Raw genomic sequence first — 14,739 nt, forward strand, 5'->3', positions numbered from 1 at the left:
CAAAACAAGGAAAAGAATATGCTGTTGTCATAGCTCTAATAATTACTGCCTTCCATAGTTGTCGTTTCATTATGTTACTGAGGATATAGTTAAGAGACGAAACATTCCTTTCCAGTCATGGTTAACCACCTGATGAAGGCCGGAGGAATAGTTGGCCGAAACATCGTGAAACAATAACTATGAAGATGAGGATAACAGTCCGCAAATAAATAAATAAATATACAAATCTCAAAAAATTCCAACAATAAAAATAATATGGAATTTTTCTTGAACATTTATATTTTTATATTCAACTGATTTAAGAAAGAGATTTTTTATTTTTAAAATCACAGTTATCCTCATCTTCATGCCAAACATTTCGGGTTGTTCATTCTGCCGTCTTTTAAGTTGGAACAGAAACAAGAACACATATTATTAACCCTTGGGCTACGATGGTATTTTTATACACGTTGCCTATGATGGGTGTGAATTTCTTTCATATCACATAAAATCGAGTATTGGGTCTTTGGAAAATAATTTTTTTTTTTTAATCAAAAAACATTCAAACATTGGTTTCAAGTATGGATTTCATTCATTGATTAATGCAGTTAGGGCAAAGAAGAATTCCATAGTCCTTGAAGACACCATTGTTGCAAGTTGCTTGTAATAGAAAAAACCAGGTGTCAAAAAATTAACAGCCAAGACAACTTGAGTAATAAGTAACAATGGTTAGGTTTTTATATAAGCTCCAAAAGAGTTATCTATCCTTATTTTTCACACGATGGCCACCACTCGTCCTTGAGTGGCATCTAAATAATTGCCAGGACCAACTTTGAATACTTCTGGGGACGGTTTTAGATAGGAGTCTGTTAGCGTTAACGTTGAAGATGACAGTTGTAATCTGTGAGGAAGCAGTTCCATGGTAATGTGTCCCACAAACAAGAAGCCCTTGTGAAATCCATGAGAATTTCGCCTGATGTTGGGCATGCTGAGGAAGAAAATAAAAATTGATACTCATGCTGAAATAATAACGTTATTATTTAGAAAGCTATTTTTAACATGGGGAGGGTGTTTTGTAATTGTTCCGTACTTTCACTTCAACAGTTTAATAATAAAAAATATTGTAAAACTTGAATTTAATTTGGTAATACTATTTTATAAAAAATGGCATGGTAAGATATGTGTATTAGCAGTGGAAAATATTTCTTTGTTTCATTAGGACATAAGTTCTTGCTGAGTTGCTGTGGATGTTTTACAAGAACGGAGCGGAGATTGGAGCTCAGAAACTACGATGGAGTAGAGAGAGAGAGAGACTAACAATAAGAAACATAAAAGATCGTTTTCCCCTAGATTTCAAAGTTGATATTAAATTCTGTCAAAGCAACGAAGAATGCTCTGACTGGTATCTCTCCAGATTTTTTTGATTTTTTTATAAATTTCTATGGAAATCGCTTCAGACAAAGCATAAAGCCATTTGATGTAAGGAGCTGAAAAAAATTATTTCAAGGTCAAAAACTAGCCAACAACAAGCGTTACATGGATAGACTCCAACCCAGAAAACAGTAACATCGCTTAATAATATCGCTCATGGAATGAGAAGATTAAATGATAAAATAAGGGATTTTTTTTTATTTTTTTTTTTTAGGGTACATCAACTACTTTTGGGTCATTTAATGCCGAAACATTAAATGACATGTGTTAGATGTTGGTTAGTTGTTTTTGGTTTTTCTTGTGGAGTTTTTTTATTATATTTTGTTGTATATTTTAATCTCTTTCAGGAATTCAATAATTTTTGGCGGGTCGATTTTGTTCTAGTAATGCTTTGTTTGGGCAAGTTTAAAGTCCACACAGCCTGTCAGTATGTAATGTAATGTCCATGGCCCTGCTCCTTTTAATAGATCTGAGTGAGTGACATGAGTGTGGCCTATTTGTAGTCTAGTCATTACTACCTCTTCTTTTCTTGACAATTTTTGTACAATATTTCTTATTCCAACGTTTTGTGTTACTTTGAATAGTTTATTCTCTCTGCAGGAGTTCCAATGTTTTTACCATTGTCTATATATATATATATATATATATATATAGCAAAAAATAGTAATTAGTAAAAACCTGAAGAAAGTGCTCAATACTATTGCAGAGCAAAAAATCTTTTTTTTATTATCGTTTTATCTGCTTATTTACACATGTTTTCTTTACCGAATCGTATCCACGATCCGCTAATTTCATCAGACTTTACAGAAATAATTATTATGATGAAGAAAAAAGATATTAGAAAAAGCCTCCCCCCGAACCCCCCCCCCCCACTTCTTCAGCCTTCAACGTTTTACCCATCTCACGTCCTTTTTCACTCTTTCTCTCTTTCCCTTCCCTCCCTCTATTCCTATCTGTGTCTGGTTTAATATTTTAAACTCCACCTCGCCCCTTATTACCTTCCAATGTTTTTTAAACTTGACTGCTTCTGATGTTGTCTGATTCGAGTTCTTTTTCCTCTTTTTTTTGTGCTTTTTCTAATATCTTTTTTTTCTCATCATCATAATTATTTCTGTAAAGTCTGATGAAATTGTTGATACGATTTGATAATCAAAACAAGTGTAAATAAACAGATAAAACGGTAATCTATATATATATATATATATATATTGGGTTTTAGATTAGTGTAAGGGATTTTTCCTGTTGTATGGTTTTGTTGAAGTGACGTCTATATGCATAAAAAGCAAAAGTGATGTACACGTTTCTGTATGTCCAGCAAAGGCTTTTTTCGCGGGGTTCTAGGAGGGGAGGGTACTATGTTTTAGAAGTTTTTATATACTCTCTAGATCATAATATCTACGATTAGCAAAGGGATGTCGTCTCTAGATTTATTTTGTTCGGCTTTTATAAAATTCCCTCTATTTCGTCCTTTCGTGCGTTTGTTGGTCTTTTGTATAAACAAAGCGAAACTCACCGATGCAAAGTATAAAAAAAAAAAAAAAAAAATCAGATCTTAAAAATAGCTTTTCTCTTCTAGATAGATAAAAAAAAAAATTTCGCAAGGGAATATTTTAGTTTACACCGGCAAGAGCTAATAAAATTTCAGTCAGTGATTTCCTCTTAAAAAAACAAATTTATTATAATCTAGAGATATAGCTTAGTGGTAAAGCATCTGACTACAAATCGAATGATCCCCTGTTCAGGCCCAGGTATACCTCACCATTTTAATTTTTTCTTGTTAATGAGTTCAATTCACGATAAAAGAGGTACCACTTAAAATCACTGCAAATCATTTTTTTTTCTTTTGTATATTTTAAAACTAAACATTAATAAAAAGTAACTTTTCGAGGGTATTCATCGTTAAACCCAAATATCAGCTGACATGATATCGTAAACAAACACAGACGGAAGTTGATGGACAACATTATTATTTTTTTATTTTTATATATTGCAAATTAGTCCACCGGGCAAATCATTCCTCGTACTATATAATAATCAATAGAGGATTGATTCTATAATAATACATACGCAATCTGCATAAATTAAAATATGTTTAAGCGTATTGTACGACCGGGCTACCAGCTAGTTAAAATATAGTTTTAACTCTTTTCAAAAATATTGGAGACAAGGCTCCTCTAGAAAAGAATATGAACAATGGCTGTATGTATTTTCTCCTATGTAGTTTTGACAAAGTTCCTTCTGGTAAGACATTCACAGCGGGAACTTGTTTTCTAGCACCTCTAGGAAAAAAAAAAAAAAAATAAAAAAAATAACCAGCCACCTCTTCCCCCATTGCACCACATGCTCAATATCAGAGGAAAGAGAATCAAAGAACTTGGTCATTTACGGACTTTGATGTGTTGCCATAGATTATAGTGTCGTCAGCATAAATGAATGATTTAAGTATGGGTTTGGGGAGATCATTGATGTAGATCAGGAAGAGAGTTGGGCCCAGGTTGGACCCCTAACGGAGGTCAGGCGTTAACGAACACCCCATAATTTTATTAAACCATATTTCTTCAAATTGAAAAATTAATTATCAAAGTATACTTACGCAGATAGATATAAAAAGTCTTTTTTATAGTTTGTGCCCATTTTCATTCTATGGAGGCCAGGTGCGAACGCAGACCCCACAATTTTATTATACCATCCCTATTTAAGTTAAAACATACTTATCAAAGTATTATGTACATCTATATCAAAAACACTTGTAAACGTTTTTTTTTTTTTTAAATTAAATTTTTTTTTTTATTTCCATACTTTGTGGACCAGGCGCGTATGCAGACCCCACAATTTTAATGAATCATCATTATGCCAGATCAAACATACCCATTCCTGTGTCTCCATACATCTTCTATCATTATATGTGATCAGTTTTCTATAATAGTCAACCATATAGGAGCCTATTCGTGACCAGACACACACAGACGTTCAGCTTTATATATATATAGAGGTGTCAACTTTTGAAATATGCGAAGGCACATATTTCCTTTGTTTCTGATTGGCAGAGAAACATGTTACTATTAAGATCTCATCCAATCAAGAGACAATATTCTTACACATTTGATTGCTTCTGCTGCTTATTGAAACAAGGTTTTGCAGTTCTTGTAATATTTACAAAACATTTTTATCTAATACATATATACAGTTATCTTGTCAGATTTAGACCCAAATAGTATTTCGGCTGACAAGTCAAACTTTGATTCTGACTAGCCAATTTTTACTTGTTATTGTTCCTATCTACTTTTCCTCCCCACGAGGCCAGAGTAAGGCACTGGCATCATTTTCTGATGTAAAAAAAGGAACAAAATTAAAAATTGTCTCCCTCGTAAAGGATTTCTTATCCACTAACTCAGAATAAAATAAACTGGAAGTGGAGTATCAGAACAGATACTACACTTTGAGTTATATATTTTTTTTATTCACTCTGAAAGTTTACAAACCAAACAGAAATAAACAAAAAAATTAGGCACAAGGCCACTAAAAATTGGGGAAGGGATGTGTATGGCCATCCCCATCACTGTATCTTTGCTAGTCTATCCTTGATCCTAGCTAAAGTTCTCATTCATCACAATATCTCAAGCACACCGGGGGGGGGGTCGTCCTACGTAATATTCCCAAATCATATGTCTGTGTGTGGGTATGTTTTTTTTATCAACAATAATATAAATCAGTAAACAAAACATTATCAAAACTTAAAGAATGTTTTTAATGAATGAATTTTAATTAATTTTTAATTCTATTTCAGTGGTATGGAATAGAGGTAAAAAGTCCAGAAATTATCATCCAAATGTTAGTAATCCCCCCCCAACCCTCTCTAAATGGTAGAACACCCACTGTTTTCCGGAAGTGGAAGGAAAACAAATAACACACTCGTGCTATTCACTTAGATGAGCGGTTTGGATTTTGATCGATTTTCTTTTCGAAGAGCTGACACATATAAAAGTTCCTATTTACTTTGCATCACCATAGGGCAGAGTTGGACACCAGGGTAGATTCTTTTTTTTTTTTTACCGTGGAGAAAGAAACAAAAATAAAAATTGTCTCAGTCGTGAAGGATTTCTCCTCCACATAAATTGAAGTGTATCATCTGAAGAACAGATACTTCACTTTGAGTTGTAAATTTTTAAGAGTAAATAAAAATATATAACAAAGCAGTAATAAAGAAAATGGTCATAATCGTCACTGTACATTTGCTAGTCTATCCTTGATCCTAGATAAAGTTCTCATGCATCACAATACCTCAAGCACACCGGGGGGTCATCCTACCTAAGATTCCCACTTTGGTCTTGTTATTTGCACCATGTTATCGGAAACATAATATGCTTAGCTACAATTTGAAACTTTTGGCATGATGGTAAGAGTGTTTGCTTATGAACTAAGAGACCGGGTTTCAATTCCCAGTAGAGCTATATCAAATACTTTAAAAAAAAAAAAAAAAACATCCTTGCAAAACACTTGCCATCATTATAAGTTGAGAATAAAAAAATAAGTGGAGTAATCTTGGGAAAGGAGTGGCACCTTCTTTTATGCCTCGATGTAGTAGCTAATGAAATGGAAGCCTTGGTCGATCACTTAACTTTTTAAAATAAATTGTAGATAAAAATAACTATAATAATATATACGAAATATGGACAAATTAAAATATCATATTTAAGCATATTTTATGACTGGGCAAAACCGGGCGCCCCATTCCCCACTCCCGCTAACGGAAGCACAAAAAACTCTTTATGATGTATCTACCCGTAATTGAATGAGAGAAATGCTGGGCACCATGTTTTAAATTTTGCTAAAATTCAAGGGCGATAATTTAATTTGACTACAGAAATTTTGTTTGTATTTAAAAAAAATGAGAAGTTTTTAACCACGAAAGCTCATAAAACTTTGATTTAAAAAAAAAAAAAAAAAAAAAAAAAAAAAAATTACTTGATCAATTTTTGTGATTTTTTGGAATATAACATCTTCATGCCGTGACAAGTGGAGGGGGGATTACTCCATAATGGACCTTGTGTTTAGAAGCTCATAACTCTTTCTTCCCTTATTTTGTCCTTTAGTCCTCACATTCCAATCACATTTTGGAGGTTTCTGATAAAATGGGAAAGTATTGCCATTTCCTGCATTAGAATCTACCCATCTAGCACTTACCATTGACTAGTGTTTGAATTTGAAGTAATATTTTTTTTTAATCTCCTTATATCAAGTGACCTCATGCCTTGCCTGGAGCTTAAAAGTAGTCCGACCTCTCTAATCTTTCTCTTATTGACCAACTGACACCACATGACAAAATGCAATTGTTTTTCCAACAAGATGGCACTACATGTCACATGTCTCACAGATCACTGACACGAGTCCATGACATGTTTATGGAAGAGAGAACAATAAGCAAAGGGCTATGGCCACCACGTTCCCCGAACTTTTGGGGGACATTAAAACAAAAAGTTTGTATGCAAGTAATCGCCGCAATCTAGACCAACTAAAGGAGAACATTATCAACGTTATCAAGAGAATCCCCAGAGAAGATCTACAGACAGTATCTGCAAACGTTATTAAACGTGCCTAAGAATACATAGACGTCAATGGGGAGCACCTCCAGAATCTTTTCTACCACTACAGGTAACTTAAACCAATCCTACAGGTAATTTAAATAAAAGAATGTTCCTCCTTTCTGCTACATTTTCTGGGCTACTTTTGAGTGGGCCATCCAGTATTAAGAAAAAAGATTTTTCCATTTCTCTGCATAATTTAAGTTAATGTGTCCCTTGAAATAAATGTCTGATGATTAAGAAGCATAATTGGAGACAGACTTGCGTCCTGTCATGCCATCTATTCTGCTTACTAAATTAGGGATAAGCATCAGGCTGATAAAAAAAATTGTACTGTTAGCACATCACTCAACAGTCCTTACATATAGAATAAAAAACAGTCCTTACATATAAGAATAAAAAAACAGTCCTTACATATAGATGGCGCCACTAAGAATCAAAAAAATCCCTATGATTTTCATAAAGTTCTAACCTTCAAAAGGTATGTGTTAGAATTTGAGCTTGATCAGAGTATTAATTTACAAATTGCAGTTATTAAAGCAAGTGAGGCTACTTTGCAATTTTTTGCAAAACAATGAAATCTGAATTTTATATAATTTACAAAGCATTGCTTTCTGATGGAGAAAATACTGTTCAAGCAAAGCAATAACTTAATAAGTGCTATTTGGACTGCTCGGAAACAACGTTTAAGAGATGGTATGCTGACTTTAAACAGTCATACGGACACGATAAAGTTGCCCATATTTGGCAGTTGTCTTAAAAAGGAAAAGTCAAGCAAGTTGCTTTTGCCAATTTTAAATTCAAGATGGCAGAGGAGTTGAAGATATCAAAAGGTAGTCGATTCATCATCTTGCATGGACATTTGTCAAAGAGAAAGCTGTGGTACACCATTTGCTAACAGTCAATCAAAAACAACGATTCAAGGTATTTGCAGCTGTCTCGATGAAATAAAAAAGAGTAATTTTGTTTTTGTCAATACATGACATGTGACTCAATGTATAAAACAGATCCACCACTTCACTCTGGAGTCAAATCAGCAGTCAGCTGACTAGACAGCAGCATGTGAGAGTTGTCCAAAATGACTAATGATGCAAACCAAACATCAGCAGGTAAGGTTTTGGCCTCTGTTTTGTTCATCAATTACTTTGAGAAAGAAAAACATCAACAGCGAATATTTTATAGCATTATCGCTGCTTTCATATACGGCATAATCATGTGAATACACTGGTTCCTATCAGATCACCAAAGTTAAGCAACGTTGAGCCTGGTCACTATGTGAGAATTCTAGGTGCTGTATGTGCTCTCCGCTTATCTCGGCATTGTTTTCAGTCAGTGTTGGGCCTCTAATTTGCCATTGAACCCAATCAGTGTCGATTCACGAGAGGTGTGGTTGGGGATCGCACAACCGTTGCCTCACAATTACACGCACAGATGCCTTTACAGGGTTGTCCATTGTCTCTTGAGACTGAATGAAGGCATAGATTGCTGCTTTTAAAAAAGAGAATCACTATATAAAAGTCGTATGACTTTGCACAAAAACAGTTCACCGTTTCACAGGGCGATCATACCGATGTCAAAATTAACTGAATTGCACTATGAATGGGTTCTGCAGCCGACCTACTCTCCAGATCATGCCCCTCGCCATGAAATACTGGATGTTGGAATCACTGTCTCACACTGCCTAACTTTATTATAAAAGTTATTTTATTGATTCGGCTCAGGACTTACTGAATGATCTGCTAATATAAATATATTATTAAACTTTTTCACCTGTAAAAATGTGTAAAAGTTATGGCCTGTTGATTTAGAATGAACGCTTTATGCCAAATTGGTGATAGTTTAATTTGTACTCATTTTGCATTAAATACAATTAATCTTTATTAATTTCTAACTATGCATCAAACAGATACCATAACAATTAGTTTGTTGCACCTTATCATAGCAAAGGTCCATACAATATTTCAGTCATATCGGCCTAGTAGTTGAAGAGAAAAAGTGGAACGGACAGACAAATAGACAGAATGAGAGAAATACAAGGTGCCTTCAATAAGTTTCCAGACCTTTTTTTTTTCGTACGGGCACTTATTAATAGTACGCACATTAAACTCTAGTTCCCTTCGAAGTAATCTCCTCCAGCTACAATCTGTTTGTTGCTACAATTTCTGGGATGCTCCATGGAAGACCTCTTGTGTGAACATGTCAATGACCCTCATCACAGCCTCTTTCATCTCAATTGTCTCATAACGACAACTTGATTTTCCTTGAGCTTAAGGAATAAGCAAAAGTCACATGGAGCAAGGTCTGGACTATAGGGAGGGTGGGGAACTGTCTTGATGCTCATCTTGGTTAATTAGTCCGTGACTAGGACGGAGCACCCTTGAGACAAACTTCACGCAAATCTTCCGCATCTTCAGTTCCTCACGAATAATTGTGTGCACAGTTCCCACACTGACACCAAACTGTGCACTTATGGTCTCTATAGATACGCAATGTTCCTTATCCATGAAATTCTTTATTTGGCCAATTAACTCTGGTGTTATGATTTCCTTACTCCTCCCCCACCTCTCATTCTCTATGCCTTCCTTGAATCTCTTATGCCACTCAAAACTGATGCTCGATTCATACAAGATGGTCCCAAAGCAGTCTGAAGCATTCCATATGTTTCTGTGGCATTTTTTCTAAGTTTAAAATGTCCAGATTGCACTTTTGAAATTCACCAGCTGTGACAATTAGGCTTTAGTAGGGTGTATTCCAATTCCTGCTGTAGCTGTTCATTTGAGCCTGAAATCATAAAAAATTAGTCACCTCATAAGATGCTGCATAGCAACAACATACTGAATTTTCAAGAGTCTATGACAATTTTAAATACCTGTACGAAAAACGCCTGGGAACTTGTGGAAGGCATCTCGTCAATATATAATTTTTAGAGTTGCTGTCTGTATGTGCACTCAATGAATTTTCACATTTACCAACGAATTTTGGTAATTGTTTTCATATAGTAAATTCATCCGGTTAAACGATACACAGCTTGACCTCATTTCACCTCTCCTCTGTGCCGCTTGCAAGTGCAAATTGATAATTGAGTAGGAGTACTGACTTTGCGCGCGCGCGCGCACACACACACACACACACACACACACACGGGAAAAAATGTAGATTTGCCGGTGAGGAACTTTTTACAGTAATTTCTAATTTTCATGCAATAAAAACCAAAAGGATTTATCAAAATATTACCATTCAAAAAAGTATATTTCAATACTGACATTAAAGAATTGGTGTCCAATAATTGTAGAAACCCAGAAAATTAGATTTCATGGTATCGAGTGTGAAGTATAAATAAAAATTGCAGCTTTTGGACAAAAGTTGGGAATTATTTGTAAATACGATTGTATATTTTATAGTGTTAGGATGATTATCGGAATTGGGAAAAATCGGAAAAAATTGTACCTATTTTCTGATGCCAAAAACGATTCCTTTAATCATTTTTTTGTATTTGATTTAAGAAAAATCTTCCACTGCTGGTAGTAATAATAAAATAATAAAGATTGTTATAGCAAAATATTTAGAGATTTATAAAGAATCGGAATTACTAATTGTATCGGAATCAGAAAAAATACTGGAATCTTCTCATCTCTAATACTTTATGCCACAAAAACTTATTGTCTACTGCTGAAAAATAATAATAGAAAATGGATCAGAAAAGAGTAGGTTTTTTTCCATTCATTAACGAGTCAATGCTTATAAAGGTTCAGAGGCTGTTCGAGGATAAGCATTTGAGTTCGTCAGGTTGACGATAAGATAACACTGTGAGGAGTGCTAACAATGGTTGAAACTGGGAAAATTTTGATTACTTAAGAGTATGGCTTAACAAGAATTTGGTAACATTAGACTTGAAAACGACGATGTTGTAGCTAGCTGGGCAGCAATCCAATGGTATTGTGTTCCACAGAGGGATAATTCTTGGAAAGAAACTTTGCTCATGGAAGTTCTATTTAATTTCAGGTACCCAAAGGAAGAAAGAAAAATGATTTAGCAGTGGTTGTACCTAGACGAGTTTTTTTGTGAATGTTTTACATGAGTGTGTGAAGGGGAGTAGAGAAAGACTAACAAAATTTATTCAGTAGGAAAGAGGCTGAAGAGACAAGAGGACATCCTCCACTAGATTTCAAAGTTGGTTTTGTACTTTGTCAAGATAAGAAAGAGGAACTTCCAGTTTGTGTATTCATTTTTTTTTTGCAGACTGCTATCCTCATCTCCATAGTTGCTGTTTTGCCACGTTTCGGTCAACTCATCCTCTGGCCTTCTTCAGGTGATTAACTATGATGGGAGAGACGTGCTGAGTTTTGTAACTGTACCCCCCCCCAGTAATTACTGCCTGTTGTCTCACCACGTTTTGGGCCAACTAAGCCTCTGGCCTGCTTTGGGTAGGATTGAAACCGCTATCTTCTGACAATGCTCACCTGTAAGTGTATAGACTCAACGCCTTTACCCACTGCACCATGGGCCCTGATAAGTGTCCGCAAAAGAATGAATATACAAATTATGAAGCCTAATCTCAAAGGATTAAAAAAAAAAGTTAAATAAAAAATATATAAAAACTATCAGCTTTCTTTTTGGATTTCCAACTCTTAGGGTTTGAAGACAGATTTGTAGGAAAGTAAATATTTTGCTTTTGAAATAAAATGAATTTCAATTACTCAACAGTAAAAAAAAAATTAGATACATTGTAACCAAGCTGACTGCACGAAGTGACGTGACAGTTGGAGAAGAAAAGTTAAAAGCAGAGACAATAGAAAGGACAGAGAGGTGTCCGAGATGTGTTCAGAGAAAGACAGAGGTGTCCGAGATGTGTTCAGAGAAAGACAGAGGTGTGCGAGACGTGTTCGGAGAAAGACAGAGGTGTTTAAAGAAGTAGATAGGTGTTTGAAAGTTGTTCAGATAAGCAGAGACGTGTTCAAGACGTGTTCGGAGAGAGGTGTTCGCGATGTGTTAGATGAAGCAGAGATGTTCGAAGCATGGAGAAAGAGAGGTATTCAGGACGTATTCGGAGAAAGAGAGATGTTTGGACAAGTAGAGAGGTGTTTGAGATGTGTTCTGAGAAGCAGAGATGTTCGAGATGTTTTCAGAGAAAGACAGGTGTTTGAGTCGTGTTTTAAGCATGTGTTTGACACGTAACCAGAGAAAGAATTGGGTGCAGGGAGGAAGACTCAGGAGTCTCCATGTTACAAAAGTGTAACGTTGCAACAATAGTTATCTCTCCCTGTGATTACTTGTACTTGAATAATGTAAACAACCATTAATGACAATTTTAATGGATTTGAAATCAAAAACAAATAAGTATAATCTCAAATAGTTGTGAAAGAATTAAATTTTTGACAATTTTAGAGGCATTTTAGATCTTATAGCTGACCATCCCCTGCAGTTTATTTCTAATCATCTTATGTGTGTGTCACGTTGGTAGAGTGGTAGCGTCACAGCTTTGAATTCTACAGTTTCGGTTTCAATTATAGCTGATGGCACCTAAAAACATTTTTTTACTTTTTAAATCACATTATTAATATATACGAAATCTGAACAAAATAAAATATATCATACTAGCAAAAGTACCCGTCGTTGACTGTGTTCAAAAATAGCCTACGGAAAATGGACTCTGATTTATGAAAGTATAATAGGTTATGAAAAGGAAGGGTTGTAAATTTGGGTTGAATTTGGGGGTATCAAAACCAAAGCAAAATATGATGAAAGTAAAAATAAAATAGATAAACCCCATAATTTATTATACCATACCTGTTCACACGGAAACAGGTATCACAATATTCTGTGGATCTATATTAAAAAACCTAGTTAAACTTTGTGACATATTTCCATTCTATGGAGGTCAGGCGCGAACGAACATCTCATAATTTTATTATACCATATTTCTTCAAACTTAAACATAATATAATATACTTACGCAGATAGATATGAAAAGTCTTTATTAAAGTTTGTGCCTATTTCCATTCTATGGAGGCCAGGCGCGAACGCAGACCCCACAATTTTATTATACCATCCCTATTTAAGTTAAAACATGCTTATCAAAGTATTCTTATATACATCTATATCAAAAACACTTGTAAACATTTTTTTTTTTTAATTTTTTATTTCCATACTTTGTGGACCAGGCGCGAATGCAGACCCCACAATTTTAATGAACCACCGTTCTGCCAGACCAAACATACCCATTCCTGTGTCTTGATACATCTTCTATCATTATATGTAATCAGTTTTTTAAAATACTCAACCATATAGGAGCCTATTCGTGACCAGACACACACAGACATTCAGCTTTATATTATAGATTTAAGTGTAATTTACGATCGGACAATGCCCCCCCCCCCGCTAGTGAGGTAATAAATGTGCCAACAACGTAACAATTCAAGATAAATTTTGATAGATGTTGGACTACTGTGTTCTCTTCTCTGTAAATTTTTACCACCTTCCCCCCCCCCCCCGCAAGACATTGAAGCACGACCGTTTCATTTTTTTTTTGCTAAATAAATTGAATTGACAAAACAAAAACAAAACAAAGAACTTATGGGAGTATTGTTATGGCAACACCGGGTAGAAATCATTTATTTAATTATCTATCTATCTATCTAGAAGAGTAAACAAAAGATCGAATCGTGGGAAACAATAAGTTGAGTGAGCATGCAGGTGCAGAAAGGGTCAAAGAGTAATATTGTGGAATGCATCAAACTGGATGACCGATCAAGTTACACTGGAAAGTAGCTGAATGGGGCCTGGAAATAACGTGTCAAGGATTCCGGTGTGAAGAAGCCGAGTTAATTTTAGTGAGATTTTTTTTGAAACACTAAAGAGATAAGATGGGTTAAACAGGTCTCCCCATAAGGGAGAGACGGTTTCCAAAATGAAGACAGAGAAACCACAAGCCAGAGATCGTTGTTCACTCTAGTTCTGACGTGACGAAATTCCTGGGAGTGAATAAAGAAAAAATATAAAAAAACACTCATTTGTCTTGGGTGTCTGTCTTGAAAGCATCTTTGTTGCCACAGATTCCAGCTGCCCCAAGGAGGATCAACGAATCTCCCAGAGGCGCCAGCAGAAGACAGGTAGGTCGTCAATGTTTAGTTTTATTATCTATGTTTCTGACGCAGGAACACACATTCAGAGACTAGACGGCCACGACCCGTTAAAAAAAAAAAAAAAAAAAAAAAAAAAAAAAAAGAGTTAAATGAACCGTTAAATAAAAGAAATACATACACACAAGTAAGAACGAGACTAATCGTTTATATATAACAATATAATATATAAACAGATGTGAAAATAGGTCTTACAGTAGAAGTCATTACCAAACAAGTAAATTTGCTTGATGTACCATTTAACCGGCAGAAAGGAGTGGGGGGGGGGCTTTACAAAAAGTAAAGAGAATGTTAATCCTATTTATATTCAACCATTATCAAATTATTCACCAAAAACTATAGGAAGTAAAATTAGTAAATACTTTGCAAATGAATTATTTTTCAACAAATAGAACATTTTCTATAATAGAGCTTTGGATTCATTTGTTGGCATTCGTTTCTCCGATATCTTTCTCGTTAGAATTATTTCTAGAAAGACATCAGATACTTTTAGGAGAGATCACATGAAGGCTGCTAACATCCTAAGTGAAAGTGATTCTGTGGAACGAACTGGATTCGAACTTGGCACACCTAGGTTGTCAGTTCATGTCAATAACCACTCCCAACCT

The 14,739-nt window shown here is 35.0% G+C and overlaps 1 protein-coding gene across 1 annotated transcript in view; it reads right to left on the bottom strand.

Annotated features, from left to right (window-relative positions):
* Positions 1–343: 343 nt before the first annotated feature.
* Positions 344–14,739, bottom strand: part of LOC145243467 (uncharacterized) — a 164,995-nt gene continuing 150,599 nt past the window's right edge. The window contains exon 3 of the mRNA XM_080106402.1: positions 344–967. Within this exon, the coding sequence (XP_079962528.1) occupies positions 754–967 (214 nt within the window). The 3' untranslated portion in view covers positions 344–753. The remainder of the gene's footprint in view (positions 968–14,739) is intronic.

The sequence above is a fragment of the Euprymna scolopes genome, chromosome 22 (genome assembly GCF_053919585.1).
Source record: "Euprymna scolopes isolate OS-2025 chromosome 22, ASM5391958v1, whole genome shotgun sequence".
Lineage (NCBI taxonomy): Eukaryota > Metazoa > Mollusca > Cephalopoda > Sepiida > Sepiolidae > Euprymna > Euprymna scolopes.